At 40.7% G+C, this 21,740-nt stretch overlaps 3 protein-coding genes across 4 annotated transcripts; 2 read left to right on the top strand and 1 right to left on the bottom strand.

Annotated features, from left to right (window-relative positions):
• Window positions 1-269: 269 nt before the first annotated feature.
• On the top strand, window positions 270-9,321 carry LOC103376240 (glycerol kinase-like; the record flags this gene model as incomplete). The annotated part of the gene is made up of 13 exons (XM_008306615.1): window positions 270-336; window positions 3,023-3,058; window positions 3,145-3,212; window positions 3,328-3,370; window positions 4,935-5,015; window positions 5,179-5,257; window positions 5,350-5,446; window positions 5,530-5,614; window positions 5,797-5,917; window positions 6,150-6,293; window positions 6,392-6,478; window positions 7,388-7,474; window positions 7,925-9,321. Coding segments are annotated over 13 exons (1,006 nt in total), but the record flags the coding sequence as incomplete, so codon positions are not given.
• An 82-nt stretch (window positions 9,322-9,403) lies between these two features.
• Window positions 9,404-17,232, top strand: nfkbiz (nuclear factor of kappa light polypeptide gene enhancer in B-cells inhibitor, zeta). The gene is made up of 12 exons (XM_008306612.1): window positions 9,404-9,730; window positions 10,115-10,216; window positions 10,292-10,416; window positions 10,993-11,114; window positions 11,431-11,765; window positions 12,878-12,983; window positions 13,075-13,221; window positions 14,763-14,826; window positions 14,900-15,069; window positions 15,310-15,420; window positions 16,647-16,814; window positions 16,898-17,232. The coding sequence occupies exons 3-12, from the start codon at window positions 10,347-10,349 to the stop codon at window positions 16,934-16,936; spliced, it is 1,332 nt and encodes a 443-aa protein (XP_008304834.1). The 5' UTR covers window positions 9,404-9,730; window positions 10,115-10,216; window positions 10,292-10,346; the 3' UTR covers window positions 16,937-17,232.
• LOC103376239 (protein jagunal homolog 1-B) lies at window positions 17,137-19,438 on the bottom strand. 2 transcript variants are annotated; one of them, XM_008306614.1, is made up of 4 exons: window positions 19,337-19,438; window positions 18,320-18,417; window positions 17,711-17,783; window positions 17,137-17,631 (listed from the first exon to the last, which is right to left on the bottom strand). In XM_008306614.1, the coding sequence occupies exons 2-4, from the start codon at window positions 18,406-18,408 to the stop codon at window positions 17,242-17,244; spliced, it is 552 nt and encodes a 183-aa protein (XP_008304836.1). In that variant the 5' UTR covers window positions 18,409-18,417; window positions 19,337-19,438; the 3' UTR covers window positions 17,137-17,241. The 2 variants fall into 2 exon arrangements, with proteins under 2 accessions (XP_008304836.1, XP_008304835.1); XM_008306613.1 differs by lacking the exon at window positions 19,337-19,438 and having other exon boundaries at window positions 18,320-18,669.
• Window positions 19,439-21,740: the final 2,302 nt, after the last annotated feature.

The following is a 21,740-nucleotide window of genomic DNA, read 5'->3' as shown; positions in this document are numbered from 1 at the left end:
CCCCCCTGTTGAGAACCACTGTAGTAAACAACACTTATAATTGCATTACTCCAGCCCCCAGCGACCCTAGTGAGGATTTAGCAGTGTTTAGATAATGGATGGATAATTGCATTACTTGTAAATCGCAGCCTTTTACTTCACTGAAATTGTAAAGTTAAAAAGTGCCTCATTCTTTCATGAGTTCAAATTTGTTAATCTAAAAGAAAATGCGTGGAAAGCGGGACTTAACTAACCATTCACATGCTTTTCTTTCCTCTAATTCCTGTCAGATATTTTGGTATTCCCATGGAGATCTTGCCCCGAGTGAGGAGTTCATCAGAAATATACGGCCTCATGGTAAGCATCCGTAAATCCCTCTAGTTTATGTAAAATTTCACGATGATATGTGTTGACGTTTACTTTTTCTGCTAATGATTTCGATGCTGTGTCTAGTGTGACTCTAGTGTTGCTTTCAAAGAGTGGAATGTCTCATGCAACAGGCTACTAATAAGATAATAGAGGTTTGTTTTGTTTTGTTTGTACTTTTTTTTGTTGTTGTTGTTTTTTGGGTTAGTGTGCTTTCAGACTGTTTACGTGCATGAAGGTTGACTGAGAAATTCTTTTAGGCATTTCTTTTTGTGTGTGCCATTGTCTCTCTTCTCTCACTGGTAGAAAATATGTTCTAGCCGGGTAAGTAAGACTTGCCATCACTATTTCTCCTCATCACGCCAAAAAAAAAAAAAAAGTAACCCGTCCTGCTTCACCGTGACTAAAACGAACGCGCCATCGCTCAGCGCATTTCCAAAACTCGCATTTCAGCAACGTTTGGGCTTGTAGTTCGACTGCAGGAAAGAAACATAAAGAGGTCAAATTTTGAGATATTTTTTTAAATTAATCTCAGCAGTGGTGGGTGTACATTTAGTCAGATACAATTTTGAGATACTGGTACTTGCTGATGCGCCTCTATCTGTTGGAGGTTTTGGTATGGGGGTGTTAAATGTGTATGTTGTGTGTCTGTATTTCAATATGTGTGTCTGTCGTGAGATTTGTCGATGTGCACAAAGATGTTAATAGATGGAAAGTCTAACTATTTGGCTACAAACGCTGGAAATACAGACAACTGGCTCTTTTTACACATGACTTTTGCGTCACTTGTGCCGTGAGAGTATCTGTCATTTCAGGGTTTCTTTGCCCTGAGCTCAGGCTCACAGGCTCATTCGTTCCAGCTGCCTGCCACTTTGCTGCTGCTCTGTACCCCAGTAGTTACAGTCGTCCTCAAATGTATTCATACCCTCCTGTTAAAGAAGGACACAGTCACTGAAATAAGTTGAAATTGACAAAAGTAATAATAAATAAAAATGCAATGAAAATCATGACATTTGTCTTGAATTGTGGTTCAACAGAAATATTAACAAAACACATAAACAAGCATGATGGGACCTGTACACTAATATTTAGTTGAACAACCCTTTGAGCCAATCACTGCCATCAGGTGTTTTCTGTAACTGTCAATCAGACTTCTGTACCTGTTGACAGGTGTTCTGATTTCACTGCTCATCAGCAAAGTGCTCTAATTTAACATTTTTTAAAATTTTGTTATTATTCTTTTCAACCACAATTCAAAAGCAATGTCTTATTTCACTAAACTATAATTTAGCAAATTTTTATTTATTATTACTTTTTTCAGTTTCTAGTTATTTGAGCGATTATTGTGAATTTTGCCTTTTCTTTAATGGAAGGGTATGAATGCATTTGAGGATGACTGCTTGCAGGCCAGCAGGCGGCGCTATCCTCCAGCGTCTTTGAGGGTATGCAACCTTGTCTGGTATATGTGAACCAATTAGATTTGCTGAGTTGGTGGGTCGCTAAGCAAAAACTTTCACGATGGCTTGCAGGCACACAGCCGGAATGAAGGAGCCTGTGAGCCTGAGCTCAGGGCAAATAAACCCTGAAGTTACAGATACAAATCTTTCATAGCAGAAGTTTAGCAAAAGTCATGCGTAAAAAGACCGGCAATGGTGAGGGCTGCTTGATTTGTAACTGGTGATTTGTTTGTATTTCCTGCACTTTTAGCCAAACACTCAGGCTTTTCATCTGTCTTTTTACACATCTCACTGCAGACACACAACTCTTCATACACATTTACAAACAGCTTTGCTACAATAACGCCCCCATCTTTAAGGAAGTTTGTAAAGGCTTGTAAAAAGAGCAGGATTGTGATTACAGTGTGTTCTACTGCCCTCTAGTGGCCACAAGCTGGTATGACAATCTACAAAATGTTTGCTAAAACTACAAAAACGTCATATTCACATGCAGTACAATAAACAAAACGTAGCCCCTTTTTGTTGAGCGGCTCTGAACCCAGCAGACAGAAACCTGCCCGCTCTATTGGAAATGTGCTGGATGGTCCCCGTCCCTCATCGCTTGTGTGGTGGCATGTTACTCAGCTGGTTGTCGCGGAAACCCACTGCCTCCCAGTCAGGCCGTCTTCCTGTGCAACGTCCCACCACGTCTCCTAAATCTCTTCACTCTTTGCCGCATTTTGAGTTCTTTCTGTTAAGCCAAAGCGATAGGAGTGAAGACATTTTAGTTTGTACGTTCCGGTGCACTCTTGCATTTTGTTCACCCCTCGCTGTGTTTGCACTGTTCCAGTCTGCTTTGTGTACAACTCTTGTGGTAGAAATCAAATCTTACAGCTGTTATTTGGCTTCACGTAGTCAAATAATGAATGATTCCCTTTTGGTTTTAGTTTCAAGATCGTTTTTCATTCTGATTAAAATGTTTTTCCATCGATTATTCTGGAATCAGTTCTGCTGTTTTGATATTTTAACTTAACAAACACGGACACTTGAATTATACTGAGGCGTTTAATTTCAAGAGTTCTCGTATTGCATCAGAAGCAGTTAACGCCTAGTTTCCATTTCAATTTCAAACATTTTAATCTTCCGTCAGTGTTGAAGTTGCATCCAGATCAAACTGTAGAAGAAAAGCAGAGCTCTCAGAAAGAAATACACTGAACAGAGTTTATTTTTTCTCATGACAGAAATCAGGAGCGCTTTCAGGTATTCCCATTTCAGGGGTGAGTTCATCTCTCTTTTCCTTGCATAGTGTTGTTGTGCTTCATTTATGTTCGATATTAAATCTATGCTTTTTCTTCAAATACAGTGTCTTGGGGATCAGTCAGCAGCACTCGTTGGACAGATGTGTTTCCAAGATGGGCAAGCTAAAAACACGTAGGGGTCTTCTAGAGTCACTGCATTTTTTAGACTTCTCTTTAGATGTGTGGCTTCCACTTTGTTATAAATCTAATTTAAAATTAGTTTTTTCTGTGTTTTTGGTTTGTTTCAGGTATGGTACTGGCTGTTTTCTCTTGAGAAACACTGGAGCCAAGGTACACTGCTTCAGACCTGTATTTTACACTCTCGTATACATGGTGACGTCCCACATTGTTGTGATGGTCAGACAGCTTTGTCCAACATGAAGACAAAAATCACTTCTGGATCAAAAAACAACAACATAAAAAGCATTCAAAATCTGATGTGAATAACGTGTTCAATGTAGGGGTCAGCTGGATGTAACAACAAAAACAGTTGTTGGTTGAGGTAAAGCAATTTATTCACAAAAAAATCTGTGATAATACAAATAAACCAGGCTAGTGGGTGCTTCCAAATCAAAGAACCAAGTAAAACCAAACAAAGGCTGTTCTCGTGGATTAATCGTAGCAACTGGACTTGTTTCACCTCTCATCCAAGAGGCTTCATCAGTTCTGACTGACTAGTTGGGAGTTCCAGATATCCTTAAGGAGCCATTAACACCTGAGTTTCCCCCTGTCACAGTGGGGTTCGTTATGGATTTTTGTGGCTAGGCGTGAATGTGGTTTCGTCTTCCTGGGGGGAGATCTTAGGACTGACTTGTAAACAGGTGAGAGGTGATGCCTCAGACCTCCACCTCTGTTGAGGGATGGTCTTTCCACCCCTCCCTAGAACCATCTGTCCTCTCTGGCCAAAATCTGTACGTTCTTCAAAGGAGTGTCCTTTGTCTTTGAGATGCAGGTGGACTGCTGGGTCTCAAGCAAGTCCAGCTGCTACGATTAATCCACGAGAATAACCACGACCCTGATGACTGAGAATCTTCACAGACAAACAAAGGCGAGCTCAACAAAGCTCCTTAACCAAACTTAAATACAATAACAACACCCATCACCAACTAAAACAACAAGTGCCTCAAAACACACATTACACAAAACAAGACATCAGTAACTAATAAACTAAATTAGACAGCTGCTAACTGGACTTAAAGTCTTCACCAAGTCCCGGGTAACTTCAGCACTAAGTTAGCGGCTGCCAACAGAAGTTACACAGAAAACACACGAGGCACCAGAGCGAAGTGTTGACATTAAAACCCGGCCGCCCTGACAGTCAGGTTGGTTGTAGATTTAAAGTCGAGGTGTGTCGATTGCTGCAATCTCGAGGTTTTCGCTGACTCAGCAACTCTTTCCAGCTTCTTGTTTACTTTTGCACACTCCTCCTGAAATCTCCTCCTTTTCCTGGGAAGCCAAACCCATTCCCAAGATCAGTGAGGTCATCTGTGCCACTATTGTTTTTCTTTTTTTTTTTCATATTTGGGAGTGTCTTATCTAATCTAATCTGTCTAATCTAACTGTATCAGGTAGCTAATTTGTTCTAATAGCACCAACAGAGCACTCACTGTGGCTTTTTCAGCCGATGAACCCAGCTTTCCTCAGAATTCAGTTTTCCTGCTGAGGCTGGTATCTTCTTGCCCGCCAGATCTTACTCATGTCTTCCTGCTCCACCTTTTTATCCCAGTTGCTCAAGTTCCTCATGGGTTGTGTTGCGTGTACATAAATCTAATTTAAACATCATATTTCCCATTTTTTAAACATTTGTCCAGTTTATAATCCCACACGTTGACATTTTTCTTGTGTCCCTTCACAGCCTGTGATGTCCGAGCACGGTCTTCTGACCACGGTGGCGTACAAACTTGGTCGAGACCAACCTGCCTGTTACGCACTGGAGGTACAGTAACTTACACACACTGACTTCTTACACGAATGTTCCCGGCAGCCACAATCTTTTACAGGCACCTTTTGATCTTGTGGAAATGTGTCGCCCCTCTCGTTAGCCGACAGCTGAATGAGGAGGTGAGGTTGACTCGTGATTTGTTTTATCTTCTTCTCAGGGCTCTGTGGCCATCGCAGGAGCTGTGGTTCGTTGGCTGCACGACAATCTTGGAATCATCGAGTCATCCGAAGAGCTCGGTACGTCAAGCATCAGTTAAAACATCTCTATCTTCTTTATCGTTGGTGGGATGTCAAACTAGACTTTGATTTATAATTTTTTTTATTTACAGAGAAGTTGGCCGCGTCAGTCGGCACATCCTACGGTTGCTACTTCGTTCCTGCGTTTTCGGGTCTCTATGCGCCCTACTGGGAGCCCAGTGCGAGAGGGTACGACTCAACATCTCACAGCGCCTCCTGGAATAAGAGCTACTCATGGATTCACTCAATCTTATCATGTGTCTTTGTCACAGGATCATTTGCGGGTTAACTCAGTTTACCAACAAGAGCCACCTCGCCTTTGCTGCGCTGGAAGCCGTTTGCTTCCAGACACGAGAGGTAAACGCTTCTAGTGGAGTTTCATTTTCTTAAATTTATCTTTATGAATGTTTGTAATACTAAGAACTTGCAGTTTCTGAAGAAGTGCAACCGACCACATTTTTAAGTAGAAGTGTTTCTAGCTCACTGCTTATCTGTTTAGATACAATTTTTTGTGTAATGATTGCTTTTTTTAATTGCAGATACTGGACGCCATGAATCAGGACAGCGGCATCCCTCTAACTCAGCTCCAGGTCGACGGAGGAATGACGTCCAACAGGCTGCTGATGCAGCTCCAGGCCGACATTCTCTGTATCCCCGTTGGTAAGATTTCCACTTTTAGGTTTCCATTGAAGGCATCAGTGTCAAGGGAGACTATTGACAGGTTCCTGGTGACATATTTAAATAAACAAACTGGTTTTCAAATTGCAGTTGGACAGTTTAGTCCAGCCGACTGTCGTACTACTCATTGAAGTGATTTGCTGTTGTTATAATTGCTCCTACAAGCTAGTTTGACACTTGGTGAAGGGGACCTGTTGTTGATTGTGGTTCTCAGTGAAGCCGTCCATGCCTGAGACCACGGCTCTGGGGGCGGCGATGGCAGCGGGAGCGGCGGAGGGCGTCAGCGTGTGGAGCCTGAACCCAGAGGACCTGAGCGAAGTCACGTCGGAGAAGTTCGAGCCGCAGATCAACCCCGAAGGTACAGCAAGCCGAGAAAAGACGATGAGATGACGTTGAATGAGTCACCGGTAGCTGCTGCTCAACAATTCTAACCGTGCTTTCGTCTGTTGTCGGCAGAGAGCGAGTTTCGGTACGCGCGGTGGAAGAGGGCGGTGCAGAAATCCATGAACTGGGAAACGACGGAGCCTGTTTGTAACGGAAACGGTAGGAAGGACTGTACTCACATTAGAACCTCAAGATGAAAGCATGAAGAATAGATGGGACACTCCCTGACAATATGATCCCCATGTTTTGAAGTCTATCTTGTATGACAGTGAGAACATCTAACAGATTATTGGCAGCTGTAAGTGTTCCTCCAATAACACATTTCATCCTAAAGTAATGTTTCATGTAAGCGATGACCTTACAAACTCTTGGTATCTGATGCAGTCACATCACGTGGTCGTCTTTGTTGCGGCTACAGTATGATAAGCACCAAATCCCCTGTTTGTGTTGCAGGTTTGTCCTTTAAACCCATAATACTGATCTTAAATTCCACCATAATATGAAGCACAATGGAGCTGAATGTACAATTCTTCTGCTTCTGTTACTTAAATGTTAATTGACCAAGTAGAAATGAGACAGCTTAGACGGTAAAGAACATTTTATGATGTCAGCCATCATGGGGGGCGTCCAAGAGAGAAGCCTTGCTCACTTTTTGGTGCAAAACCTCAAGATTAACTTTGCTACTGACGTGAAAAGAAGCCTGATAGATATTGTGAGCAACCAAGATGCATTTATTTGTTCCAGCGAATGAATCTGAAGCTTAAATCTTGGAATTATTACCACAGTGAAGCTCAATCTAAATGCATATTTCCTGTTTAGGGAATTTGAGTTCATTGTTGTTGTTTTTAAATGACTAGAGAAGAAAAAAGCACCAACAACAAAAAAGACAAAGTTTTCCAAGACATTTTTATTTTCACATAAATTGGATGAGGATGATATAAAACCTCGGCCGACCTCTTTTCACTGAATGCACCACAGTGAACTTTGACTTTTTCAGAGTTTGGCGCTCACCCTTGTTGTGTTTCTCTCCTCAAACTGACCGATGCCTTTCGCTCGGACGACCAAAAGGTGAAACGAGTATCTTCAGCAGCGTGCCGATGGGCTTTTACATCATGGGCAGCATGGTGATGTTGATCTGCGCCAAATACATCGCAGGTGAGCGTCGACTTCAATATCGATCAAATAAACCTGGTAAAGATAGATTTAGACACTAATGGGCATCAAACATGTCTTTAAATTTGTCTGAAGTGCATTTTCTTTGTCGTCATAGAGATTAATGTTGACACTGTTTGTGCACAAAAATTTTTACTTTACATGTGATTGTGTCCTAAATACGAGATTTAATGTGTTTTTTCTAAATTTACAAAATGTTCCTGGTTTATGGTAAAACAATAACTTCTTACGTGAGTGGAAAGTTTCCATCTTACCAGTAAGTTGCGGTGCTTCCTGATAATTACAGCTTCTGTGGGTTTATCTGTAAATGAACGCCGTCGTGCTCGTACCTGTAATTCCACATTTTTAGAATCGCAGACATTTGCCGTGTGTCTCAGCTTGTTAATAATGTGACAAACCAAAGCTGTTTTTTTTTGTGTTTTTTTTCTCCAGGCCACAACTAGACTCCTGGAGGCATTAAAACAAAGAGCCGAGTGGACGTCTCTGGTGTCGGACCACCACTTCTGCTCCGGTTGCACTCTTTCCTTAAAACCATTCCAGAAGAAAGACGCTCCTGCTGAACCGTAACCTCTGAGTGGACGTTCAGGAGGACTTTGAACTGACTAATGGAACTTCTTCATTATTTTTTTTTTTCCCCCCCTTAATTTTTTCCTAACTTCCCTGCGTGACAGACAAAAACCCGTCGGTACGATAGACTTTAGCGGGAGTGTGCATGCGGTATTTGTTTTTTTTTTTTTACAGAGCTGATGTGGTATGAATTTCTGAGCTTAGTCATGTAGAGAATCTGCCAGTGGTGTGAAGCACGTTGTCTTGTTGTTGTTGTCATTTCACTGTTAACTGTCATCTTGTGATGTTTTTGTTAAAGACCCTCCACTATGAGCTGTTATTTTATTTTATTTTTTTATTTTAGAGCACTTTATATGTTTCTGTTTGGTCTCGCTGTGCACTAACAGGTCTGCATATTTTTTGTAGAGCATTTTGGGATTAAGGCACTTGACAGGAAAAGAAGGCGTTTAATGAACTGACGAGGTCGCTCTGAGGGTTTGTGTTGTGTAACGAGCAAACATGCGATGAAGGATGACGAGATATGAAGACGCTGAAAGAGGAACCAGGCACAGAGTATTTCAATCAGAATCAGATAAAAACATCCCACTGAGTATCTTTAATTTCAAGCCATTTACTACCGAGACTGTGGTTAAAATTCAATTTTCTGACTTATTGAAGCATTCAAAGCTTCTGTCAAGTCAAGGAAAAAGTCTATTACAAACATTTTGCTCTCAGTTTATAAAGTTAATCCACAACAATGCATCTTTATTGCACTAAAATGCCCGTGTTTTCCTCTGAATAATTTATTTAAAGTCAAAGGGAGCTGTACAAAACCATATGAATTTATCGAGTCTTTGCTGTGTGGTTAAGGCTTCTGAGGATTTATTCTCTTGTCCTGCATGTTTGCCTTTTATGAGAATCTGTAATAAAAAAGTCTTTTGTAATGGATGAAGGTTGCAGGTAAAAACAGACAGTTATCGATTTGCTCCCTGCAGTTACGCCGTTATTTATTAAATTATGCAGTCATGTAAAAAGTATGAAATTTTCTATTGGGATGCAATTCTACAAATGGTTAATTTATTGATGCATTTAATATGTTGGGAACGTTTGCTTGGCGATGTTCAGCTTCAAAGACCTCTTAACTGTGACATGGGAGACGGTTTTCGACGCTCTTTTGCCACTAACTCCGCATGTTCTTCCCCCGTCGGCGCAGCGTTTGTATCCGTGAAAAGTGTACAAATCTGTTGAGTTTCTCACCACATTAAAGAGCAGTTTAACCCAAACCGAGGCCGTCCAGGTGTGCTGATGTTGAAAAGGAGGAACTAAAATGCAACGGGGATGAGGAGACAAAGCATGCGTGTCAACATTTCTTCTATTTGTACCCATGTAGCCACACATATGAACCATACAGCATCACTTTCAGGATGTCCAGAATTATTTATTGATCTGTTGTTTAATTTCTAAGTCGACTGCCTACAAGTACAGTGTGTTGTTGTTTTTTTGTTTTATATAATAAGGACTTATTTCCTCAGTATAACCAGCCTGCCTTTCTCTCGGGGGGGAAATCCCAACAGATAGGAGCTGTTGAGGAGGGAGTGGTTCGCTCCCACAACAAATTCAAATTATTCAGTAGTTGCACTTCCATTCAGTTCGCTTTGGCTCCAGCCAGATGTTCCAGCAGCTCCTCAACCTGTAAGTCTCTGACAGCGACGTGAACCAAAAGATTTCTTTGCAAACCTGGTGTTATAAAAAAAATGAAGCGTTTTGTTTAATTATATTTAATCTTTAAAGTTTGCATTGCAGATGTGAGTCACTTTGTATTCTGAGCATTTTCACATAAACTTATCCTCAGTGCATCGTCAGCACAGCAGACTTTAATGATTTACAGACTTCTTTTTAATATGCTCTGCTTTTAAAAACAAAAAGTTTCTGTTTTCAGCTTGTTTGTTGTTGTTTTTTTAAAATTGTCAGGCTTTAAACTTGATCTGCCAAGAAAAACTGAGTAAACTAAACTTAGTCAGACTTTTGGCAGCAATGAAGTGTTTCAAAGTTTTTGTTTTTTTAAATAAACAACAGTGTCACCTGAGGAACCTGTCGACCAGGAAGTTGGTGTCTGGTGTGGGGCGTTTTGTGCTGCAGTTGTTCCTCATTTCTGATCTTGCGGTGATCGGCAGAAAGGTGAGCCAATCATACATGTTTTTTAATGACTAACAGTTAATCACAGTTGCGCTGACAGGCGGTTCAACCTCGCAGGTGTGCGGCAGCGGACGGGTTTCAGTTGGAGCTGGAGAGTCAACAAAGCTCAAACATGCTGGATACAAGAGGGAACGAGGGCGGACGGAGCCAGGTTTTGTCAGCGGGCTTCCAGGATTACAGCGGTCAGTTTCATCATTCTGGTAACGTGATATACACATTCAGCTTAAAGTAGGGCACTGTGGCTGTGTAGGTTCTGAACATGTTCTTCCACTTCTTTTAGAGACGCATGAGAACCAGAGAGTCATATGAAAGTGTTTAATCAGGTTTAAAAAAATCTGACAAAAACTTAACATGATTAGACTCTTCCCCAAGCAAACAAGAGTAGAACTCAAATCATAACCACAACAGGGTCTTTTACTTTTGATTCTTGAACTACTTTGAGCCGATGACAGTTTTACTGAAGCACAATCAAATATCTTAACCTGCAGCAGGTTATGTTCAACAATGTGGTGTCAGGGTTTGTTTTGGCCAAAGCTTCCAGTACAAATAGAGTTCAAGCATCAGAAGAAAAAGTTCTTATTCTATGTATGAAGTTTTCTTACACTCAAAGTTTCATTTTGAGAAGCTCGACTTGAAAAACACCAAAGCACGACGTTGGTTCAGGGAGATGTTCAGTCATGTTGTTAAGTGTTTCGAAACTCAACAGTGTGGCTTCCATTAATGATTCACCAGCAATCTTCTGTTAATTTTCCTCCCAGGCTTTCTGATGACTGATCCCAAGCTGCCAGATTACACCCAGGCCATGTCCAAGAAGAACACCGTGAAGAACACCGTGAAAGAGCTGCTAATGATGAAACGGCAGGCGATCGAGAGGCAACCGGTATTTCCACAAGCACACGAACATGACAAGACAAGCTTAAGCTCAGTTTAATCTCAAATTTATCGCAGGATTTGGACTCCCCGGCTAATGTTGGGATCAGCATTTTAATATGGAGCCAGAAAAAGGAACACAGGGAAGTTAGAACTTTAACCTCTTCAAGGGACAAACTTGGAGTTCCTTCAGTATGAGGAAGAACTGATATAAAACTGAGAGCAAAGTACAAGTGGTGAAGATTAGTATGCAGATCATGTGGGTGTGTTTAGTACAAGCTAGACTGCATTCACATACTGCCATAACATTACTAATTCTCTTCTAGGAATGGAACTGCTCACAGCACAACGACTTGGAGCCTAAATTCAAACAGCCAAAATTTGAACCTTTCGCCTGCGATGTGAGCGCTCATCTGTTCAACCCTCCAGCACCCCTCAACCCGAATACCACCACCGACTTTCCTCCTGCAGCTCCTGAAACTGCCGAAAAGAGCCCCCAACAAGCGCAGTTTCCAATACAGTATCCAGCTCTGCAGGGACAAGTGGCTCCGGCTGATGGATTCAAAATGACTTTGTTTCACTGGCAGATTCAGCAACAAGCGCAGAGAGTTGGAGGACTTTCCGCTGAGCTGCTGAACACGCAGGATGCGGATGGCGACACGTACGTATGCAGGAACAAAGCCATCGTTTAGACTTCTCGTTTCCAATTAACTGGGCTTGTATCACTGGGGTGACATCTGCAGTTATAGAAAGGAGCATTGTAGGATTACAACATGGCACGATGCAGATTTGTAATGCAACCAAGCGGGGGAGTTTGAAAAGCAATGTGAAACAGATTAAAGCAAATATAGGACACTAGTCATAGTCGACAATTGGTTGAAATAACCCAAACTATTGTAAATTGAATCAAAGTAATGGATAGCCACGTACACTGTTGGCTTAAAGTAAAAAAATAAACAATTGAAATAGCTAAAAGTGATGCAAATAAATTGAAATACATCAAACTAAATGGTAGACACAGTGAAAAGCAACAGGGCAGTTGAAATGATTAAGAAAAACTAAGGAACAGTTCAAATCATTGGCTCTAATTAATGGTGAAACAACTGAAAATGCTAAAAAAAATAAAACAACTGAAATAGTCAGCTGGAAGCAGACTTTAAATTGAAGTAAGTTCCATGCTAAATGGTTGAAACGGCGAAAGAAAACAGGTGTTGCTGGCAAAAACCAATAAAAAAAACAGGTTTAAATAGTTGCATCAAAACAATGGTTAGATGGTTGAAAAAGCTAAAGGCAGCTAATGGATCAGCAGTTCAGGTAGTGAGCTAAATCTAAAGGTTAAACAGTTGGAACTGTTTAAAATAGCTCATGCATTAACAGAGCTAATAGAGTTGCTTTTAAATAAATCACCAAATATTTTGATGATTGATTATTTTTTGCTTCCTGATTTGTTTACTTCTCTGTTACAGTAAACTCAGTATGTTTGGGCTGTCGACATCAAACATCTGGGGTCATCTTAGAAAGCACTGATCCTCTGTTTTGACTTTTTATAGACACCAAGCAACTAATCAACTAATTGAAAAATCAATCGACAATGAAAATAGTTGTTAGTCGCAGCCATAATGTGTAAAACTTTGACATATTTTGGTATGAAGATTTGATTATTCCAATCTTAGTAATGCCAATGAAAACCCAACCTAAACATGGACATAAACATATTAACTTTACCCCCAATATATCAACTCTAACTGGCCATTTTCTGCCCCAACATCTCAGATTTCTTCACATCGCAGTGGCACAAGGTAAACGGGCTCTTGCTTATGTGCTCGCTGCAAAAATGGCCGGATGTGGCTCCCTGGACGTGAAAGAACACAACGGGCAGGTACAGACGCTCAACGGCGTGTACTGATGTGTTTTAATGTGTCTTAGTTTACGATGATTGCCACTTCAGTTGTTGTCATCTTTGTGCACAGACAGCCCTCCAGATCGCAGCTGCCATCGATCACCACCTAATTGTCCAGGACCTGCTTTCACACGGAGCCCAGATCAACACCAGAGACTTGTGGGGTCGATCTCCGTTACACGTGTGTGCTGAAAAGGGCTACGTCGCAAGTCTTCAGGTAAGGACTGGAAATGCATCAGCACGACTTATATTTAGATGCTAATCCATCAACTTACCTCCCAGTTAAATGTTGATGCGGCATGCTGGTTTAATTGTGCCTTAATTAACCTACATGGCTCAGTCCAAACTTTTTGTTAGTGTTTTTAGTGTCAAAGAATCCGTCCAAATTAGCTGAGCTTTGAAGGAATTTCTAAAATGTTGCTGGATTTTGAGTCTCAAATGTTGTTTGCTGCAGGTTTCAACCAATAGAGACTTTTAATCTTATGACAAATAAATGCATTTATACCGATGTTAGGGTCAGGTGTACCGCATAGAGACTCAATGTGAGACTAGTAGTATTAGTAGTTCTAATAACAGTACTTGCATATTTTAAACTGCAGGACAACACTGTAAAAACACTTAATTTTACTAAAAAAAAAAAAAAGAGACTAAAAATGTATGTAAAAAAAAAAAATACAAACTAAGTTTCAGCAAAATGGCTTTCACATATATTGTTAAATTTAGGGATGGCATCAGTACTGTCATTGACTGATAATGTCTTTAAAATAAAATATGAGCATAAATCCCGAAAGGAGCATTTACAGGAAGATACAGTTTAGTTTGGAATCAATATGGCATGTTTTTAAAGTACACTGAAGTCATTTATATGTTTTACTTTGCTGCCTCTGTACAGTTGTATTGTTGAAAAGCAGCCAAATTACTGTATCCGGCTTTTTAGTTTGACCAGTTAAGTCTCAAATTTAAACTGCGGCTGTCGAATACACTGAGCCACTGATGTTGTTGATCTGATTTTAGAAACAGTTTAAGCCACTGTGATATGGGCTAATCAATGTCTGCTTTAATCACAGGCAGATTTATAACGTTTACACACCACTAAGCCTTAATCCGGACGTGATTCAATCATATTGTCTGCAATACATTAAATCCAAACCCATAAAGAAGGGAGGATAAATTCTGTAAGCCTTCTGAACATCTGTTGAGCAACTTCTACTTGAGGCATCTGTCAGAACACTTTGAAACGTCGAGCTCTAATGTGAACAATAGTTCATATGTTTTACCTGCCTGGTCCGGTGCACCAACCTATCTCGAGGGGATATGCAGATATTTTTCAAACTGAAACACCAGGAAGTGTGGTGGATGAATGCGCTTTAGCAACGTTTAAACATCACAAGGATATAATGAGGACATAACATTTGTATATTTTAGTGTCTGAGACCTCTGTGTGTGTGTGTGTTGACCTTGTCATTGAATTCCACTTTGAGTGTGTGCAAAACAACGCGTTCACAATGACCCCACTGTGGGTGACACGCAGCTTATCTCCGCTGTTAATTTGTAACCGTGTCACAGTTAATGTGAAACACTGAGCCTGTTATGTTAGTTTATTAAATGCGTTTGACTTTTAGAGGAGGAGGAAACTGAAAAATAAAGCTTGACTTTATAACCATGAGCAATATACCTCAAATTATATTTAGTCTAGATCGCGTTTAATCGTCCAAGCAGTGATGATAAAATGTCTTATTTTCACACTTATTCCCACAGAGCATCTGGAGGACCTCAACAGTCAGCGGGCAGCCAGTTGATGTTGAAATGTTCAACTACGATGGTGAGTGTGTTCTCTTTACCTGGAAACTCAGTGACATTAGTGGGAAAACAACCTAAATTCTGCTCCTCTGCAGGCTTCACTGCACTTCACGCAGCCATCCTGTCCCACAACGCTGCCGTCAAAGAGACGAGGAAAGCGGAAGATCCTTGTTCGTACGCGGAGGCGGAGCGAGTGCAGAGGAGGCAGAAGTTGGTGGACTGTATTAAGATTTTGCTGCTCATGGGAGCCTCCTATGGGACAAAGGTAACTATTTCACCTCCTGGACGGCAGTATGTCAAAAATATGTCAAACAGCACGACTCTGCTGAAGTCATAGTTGTTAAAATTGACAATTAAAAAATGCCTTCAACTGCAAAATCATGTTTTTTAAGTTTACTGCGACAGACACAGTGGTTTTATTTCCCTATTAGATGAAGTGTTGCAACGATATTTTCACATTAGAGAGCAAAATTTACAAATCATGTGTTATTGCTTATTTCTGCAGGATCTAAAAAGTGGACGGACTGGTCTTCACATGGCCTCCGAGGAGGGAAACGTGGAACTGTTGAACATTTTCCTTGATCAGGAAGCATCGCTGTCGATTGTGAATGTGAAGGTTAGTTGCTTTGCTGTCAGGCTTTTGGAAAACTGTTGGTGTTTTTGTGTCACATCTGGGGTTATTTCATCTCAAATCTTCAGGGACCTTCTGTTTGACCAGCTCTGATGTGCTTGTATTTTTTAAAAGTCATAAATTATGTGTATTTAAAATGGTATCTGTGAAATTTTGGATCGACATGTCAAATACTTTTTCAAGATTTTTTAAAACTTGCTCCTTAACCTTTCAGGACACTTTTTTTTTTTTTTTTTTTACACATTTGGAAACTTTAATGCCTTGGCACATATTAAATGGTAAATTCATGCACTTATGTGAGACTTTAGAAGTCAATTTATTCTCACGATCGCGGCATAAACAGTTTGGTCAGATCGGGTCTGTTACGGCTGCCGGCTTTTCCTTCTTTGTCGTGTTTCTTCGTTATGTAAATTTAAGTGTGCCGTTGCCGGTTGCTGATTGGTTTGGCCCATCTGCCCTGGCCCAATCAGAAACCGGCAACGGCACACTGAAATTTACATAATGAAGAAACACAACAAAGAAGCAAGGGCCGGCAGCCGTAACAGGGGCAGAAAGTTGAAGTGTGAGCGAACAATATATTTGCAGTGCTGATGAGTTTATCTTAAAGCATCTCTTGCAATGAGCTGAACATGTGATGTTCAAAAAAAATAAGTTATACACCTATGTTTGGAGAAATATTTTAGAACTCCACAACGAAAAGCAATATTTTAGTTTACTTTTATAGCTGCTCAGTTTAATGAAAATAACTTCATTGTTTTAATCAGGGATTTCATATTTATGTGTATTAGATTATTGTGACATGCAACATTTGGTTGACTTCATTTATTTTTATTTTTTGTTAACGTGTGCTCAGATATGGGACTTTCCCTGACTGCTTCAATTTTTTTCATATTTCATCTCACCCATCATCACATTATTTGATCTGCTTGTTGAGTATTGAAGATTCTGAATCAGAAAAATGTGCTGAAAATGGGCAACTTTAACAAAAAAATAACTTGGAAACTACTTATTTAAAATATCTGTATAGATATTCACATTTTATGCTATCAAAAGTTAAGGCAATTCAAAGATGGTTGGGCAGTTATTGATCTGAAAATTAAATTTGCGAGGGAATGACCCATCAAGCATCCAAAGATACTTCAGTTGACTTTGTGTAGTACTACAGTCCCTATAACCTGTCAAACTGCATGTAATGTGTAATTCTCTTTCAGACATTCAGTGGAAACACAGCCCTACACATCGTCAGTTCTCTGCAAAACTATCCGACTCAAGCGGAAGCAGTGAAGTTACTGATGAGGAAAGGGGCCGATCCGGGGATCAGGAACCTGGAGAACGAGCTGCCGTGTCAACTGGCGCCTGAAGGAGTCGTTGGTGAAAAGGTACAGAGTCAAAGGAAAGAATGACGACTCTGTGCTGCTACACAGTGTAATGTCGTATGTAAAAGCTGTTCTTGTTTTCGCAGGTCCGGAAGATCCTCAAAGGGAAACTCGTTTATGCTTAAAGGAAACCTCAGAACACTGTCAGTTAGACAGTCAACTCTACAAAAACATTTGCTCTAACAAGGCAGATGAAGGTTGTTTCAGTGAAACAAGATGTTCATTACTATGTAGTGCACTACTCTTAACCCCCAATCATCTTTAAAAAAATCAGAACTACTTTATTTTTCTTTCTTCTCAACACCTAAAATGATGACACAGAATCAACATTTCCAATCACATTTTATGTACACAAGCCAATACAAAGACTCAAATATAAAAAGAGGCCTCTGCAAGTCTGTTGGCGACAGTCCACAACCAACCACTGCGTTCATTTCTTCTTCTTGTCCTGTGTGCTGGTGAACCACTGGTCCAGTAGCTTCTTACTGTAGTAGATCTGCCAGCCATGTACCTGCACAGCTATAACGATTACCAGGTACATGACTGACACAGCGGAGAAACCAAAGATGAAGCGGTACGCTTTGCCGTGGCGGTAAAGCTGCTGAGCTACAGGGAACATCTCCATACTGCCGTAGATCAGCGGAGCCACGCAGAAGAGCCCGGCGCTGATCATAGAGATGACCAGGTAGCTGATGTTGTTGCGGGGCAACGCCAAGAAGCTGAAGACTGTGGGGATTATGCTCAGGAGGTAGGGGTACTCCCACTGGTATGGAGAGGCCACCACTTTGTGGGACACCAGGCTCAGCTGGCTCACAGTCACCTGAGGAAGAAAAGACAACTGTGGAGCTCAACTCTTATAGCAGTCAGTAAAACAGCAAGACATGGAGGTTTTCTCTTACCTGAGCTGTCATTAGCACCCAGATTAGCAGATGGACAATGTTGAGTTTACGGATTTCAGACTTCAAGGCAACACTGTAGAAAATGAAGAAGATGGATGGAGTTAGATCAAGAGTCAACTCTGCTCCCCGAAAATATAGCAGCCACTGGAATTTTTAAGAGCTGCTAAATTCTCAAGATCAATTAAGGGTTTGTAGGAAAACCTTCAACTTCCCATATTTTCCTGAAATGCAGCTCGCTGAAGATTAGTCAAGAAGGACAACCAAACTGAACTTTTACTTTTTTTTCTTTTCATTTTTACAGGATGCTAAATATTTTGGGCTGTGGCCTTACTAGTTTTTTTAATATCTCACAAGTACTTTAAACAATGTCCCTGACAGATAAACAGTCTTGGGAACGTTTATGAGTCTGGACGTTGATTTAAAAGGACTCAAAGTTGTTTGATATGAGATTTTCTACTATAAAAAATGTACAAGTGTGAGGCGAAGATTTCATACTGAACCTCCTGAAGTGGCTCGTGCTTTAACTATTAAATCAAAGCAGAGCTGCAGATTTACGTTCCTATATTCTGTGATATTCTTACATTTTACTGTGTTGCTAAATGAACTAACCTCATCTGGTAGTGAGCGGCGACCCGCTCCCGGTGTTGGAAGTCACTGCCATCTGTGCCTGTTGCTCTCGGACCTGCTCGAGAAGCCATGATGGATATCTGAAGGCAAAAAAAAAAAACACAAGTTCAACCTTTGATTTTCAGATCCAAGAAAATCCATCACAACAATGAGGTGAAGGTTCAGTGTCACGCCAAAAAGTGGTTGTACGCTTCTGGTTAAAGCTTGTTTATGTGTGTAATACATGTAGTATTGCTCCTGATGTTTGTGATGTGTTGTTTTTAATCTTCTTATTTAGACTGTAGCGAATGTTATGAATGGACAAGTTATAAATATAAAATAAAAATTACGTTTTGAATGAAATCAGCTTCTTTTTATGCAATTTCAGTCATAATGAAAGGCCTACAAGCACTGATGAGTGAGATGAATTGGTCCTATAAAGCTTTGACAACCAAACTGATCCACAGAGCAGATAAAATAATGCACACATCAGCATGATTGCAATCAGTCTTTGGCAAATGATTACTCCGACCACACCTGTATTTTGGTAGTTTATTTTTTAATCATTAGATTCATTTACTATACTATCATAAACTAAAACCTCCACATCACAAAACAGCCCTGAAAAGTGAAGTTAAAGGAGCTTCACAGCTGCAAACAAGCTTTCACTGCACAGCTGTTTCATTCACCCCTCACTAGCTAGCATTGCTAAGTTAGCATGGGGAGCGTTTGGCTGCACTTCTCCGGTTATTTTCGACTCGACTTGTGAGCTTGTCAGTCCCAATACAGCCACAGAAGCTCCAGCTCCCTTCAGGTGTCATGACACATGTCGGCAGGTGGACTGAAACGGTTTTTACAACGGATAGAACAGGTATGAGTTGAGCTAACCAGCTAATGCTCACTGACGGCTAACTGTTAGCCGCTGTAGGTCACACAAACGGAGACGAATGTGAAGCGAGAGCAGCTTTGCTCTCACGTCACATTGATGAAAACAGATCAGGTATTGAGCACGGCGCTTACCTTTTATTTTCTGTTGTTCATAAAACGTGTTCAATCATAGAAATGCCGGTGTGAGGTGGCTACAGAGCAGCTAGCTGGCTGGAGGAGGAAGCAGGAAGCGGAAGGGAGACCAGCCTGGCTCTGATTGGTCGGTTTGTCTTCTACTTCCTGCTTGTCCACTCAGCTGTGCATCAGGTGTGAGAGGTCACCTTCAAAGGTCATTCCATGTCACATCATCACATTTTAGAGCAATTTCTGCTCAAGTATCTCTTTTTTTGCAGGGTGAACTGTCGCCTGTTATATGTACAGAAATCATAAACTTGTTGGAAGATAATTTACTATTAAAGTCTTGCTTACAGAAGTACATCAGGTTGTCAATATTTCAAGGCAGAAATATTTAAATAACAAACATTTATATAGCATGGGCTTATCTTTTATTTTGGGAACCCACTTTGCAGACTTAACCTTGCTTTGGGGGAGACTTGTTTAAGGTATATATGATTTCTTCTGGGAATGATCACTGCAATAAATAAATAAATAGGATGACAACAGCATAACATAACCAAATACACAGATCTGCTGAGATTGTGGGATTTTTTTCACTGGGAAATCATGCCTTCACACATATGTTTTATCTGTTAAATTTGTAAATTGTTGTTGCTATGTTATAAGAAAGTGTGTTGGCAATAAGTCAAACAGTGAAGGAGGCAGGCTTCATTCCAGTGTACAAGCTGGTAAACAGAATGTGAGTCACGGTATTATTTAGTGACAGAAATTGTTCCTGTTTTTGTTGAAGAGCATATTTGTTCAGACCTAAATGACATGTAGCACCAGCAGTGATTGTGGTTGTAACAAACTTGGATCCACAAAACAATAAAGACTTCTACTATTTATCAAGCTGTTTTTTTTCTGTTCTCAGACACAAAATCAAAATGAAACAGTGACTGAAACGCAGCTCATTACAACTACATGTCAACCAGCAGTCGCTTCAGAGACCTTTCCGCGCTGCAGCTCCACTAAAATACACATTTTTCAATCCTAATCATCAGGGTTTCGCTCTGGATTTGAAAGTCCAGCACTGAAAAAAACTATGAACAGCAATAAGACGGTGTCTCTCTGCTCTGAAGGTTTGAAGTTTGAACTTCAACAAGCTCCTGCTTTCCTCTGTGGAAACAACGAAACTCTGAAAGAAGGACATTCACGGGGAGTTTGTCAGTATATGTAAGAAACCTTTAGTGTTGTTTTGAGTTTGTGGGTTCAATCCCCACATGAACCAATCAATTATTAAATGCAACATCCAAAGTAAAGACTGAAAAGTATCCAGAAAGTTATTCCAACATGTGACCCAGTAGGTCAGTGGGATGAAGAAGAGTTTGTGCTTCAGAGTCTGTGGATTCCATGAGTATCTGACACTTTGAGTCTTTACTTTGGTTGTTTAGCTTCAAAGGCTTGAACAGATGCAACTCATCATGTCTGGACAAACAGCTCAGGCTGCTGGAGGATGACTTGTAATATGAGAAGCTGCAGGTTCAAGTCTCATTACGGTCCACAACTACTTTAAGTCTAACACTCAAAGTAAAGACTGAAAGACGTCCAAGAAGCAGTTCTTCTGTGTGGCCCAATAGCTCAGAGGGGTGGGAGGATTGTTTGAAGAGGTGGAAGTTGCAGCTTTGAATCTTTTGAGCGTCTGTGTCTTTTGAACACCAGTAATCAAAGTGAAAAGTCAAAACCACACAGAGAGAAGCTTCCAGCACCAGCAGGTCTCAGTGGCTTCACAGCTTCATTTATAACCTTTAAATCCTGGTTCTGGTGCTGGAGTCACTGGTTCAAGTCCCACTTATTGCCAGAACCTGCAGCGTCCAAACACTTCCTGCTGTCACATCTCATCCTGTTTTTCACCTCCAGCTCCACAACAACACAGAGGCTCCATCATGGGCTGAACATGATCCAGAAACCACTTCTAGGACTGAGCAGCTGAAGTTTGCAGGATTTGTTGACTCTGTGTTATGTTCATGCAGCTCCATCAAAGCTTCAGAAAGTTGGACCACAAAGACCAAAAACCAGAACTAGCATCTACCCTCTCACCTGATAGTTTGGAGGTTCAAGAACCTGACTTTTGATCAGAAGATCTGTGGATCAAATCCATCAAAACATTTTCATTTCTGTCAGGAACTAAATGTCCCCAAACTTTCCCAACACACTTGAAAACTTCACATGTTTAACTTTGGCTTGAAGTAGAGAAATAGCCACGAACAAACACTAAATATGACTCTGACCATCAGACTCTACAAGACAAACACATGTTGAGCTGTTCATCCAGTTCAGTCTGTGGTTTGGTGGAAATCTTCCTACTTTTTCATTTTGAAAGTTCCTGGTTCAAATCCATACTTTGGAACCATTTTGAAGTTTCTTCTCTTGAAGTTTC

Source organism: Stegastes partitus, unplaced genomic scaffold (genome assembly GCF_000690725.1).
Source record: "Stegastes partitus isolate 25-593 unplaced genomic scaffold, Stegastes_partitus-1.0.2 Scaffold3728, whole genome shotgun sequence".
NCBI lineage: Eukaryota > Metazoa > Chordata > Actinopteri > Pomacentridae > Stegastes > Stegastes partitus.
This window is presented reverse-complemented; position numbering and strand designations above follow the sequence as displayed.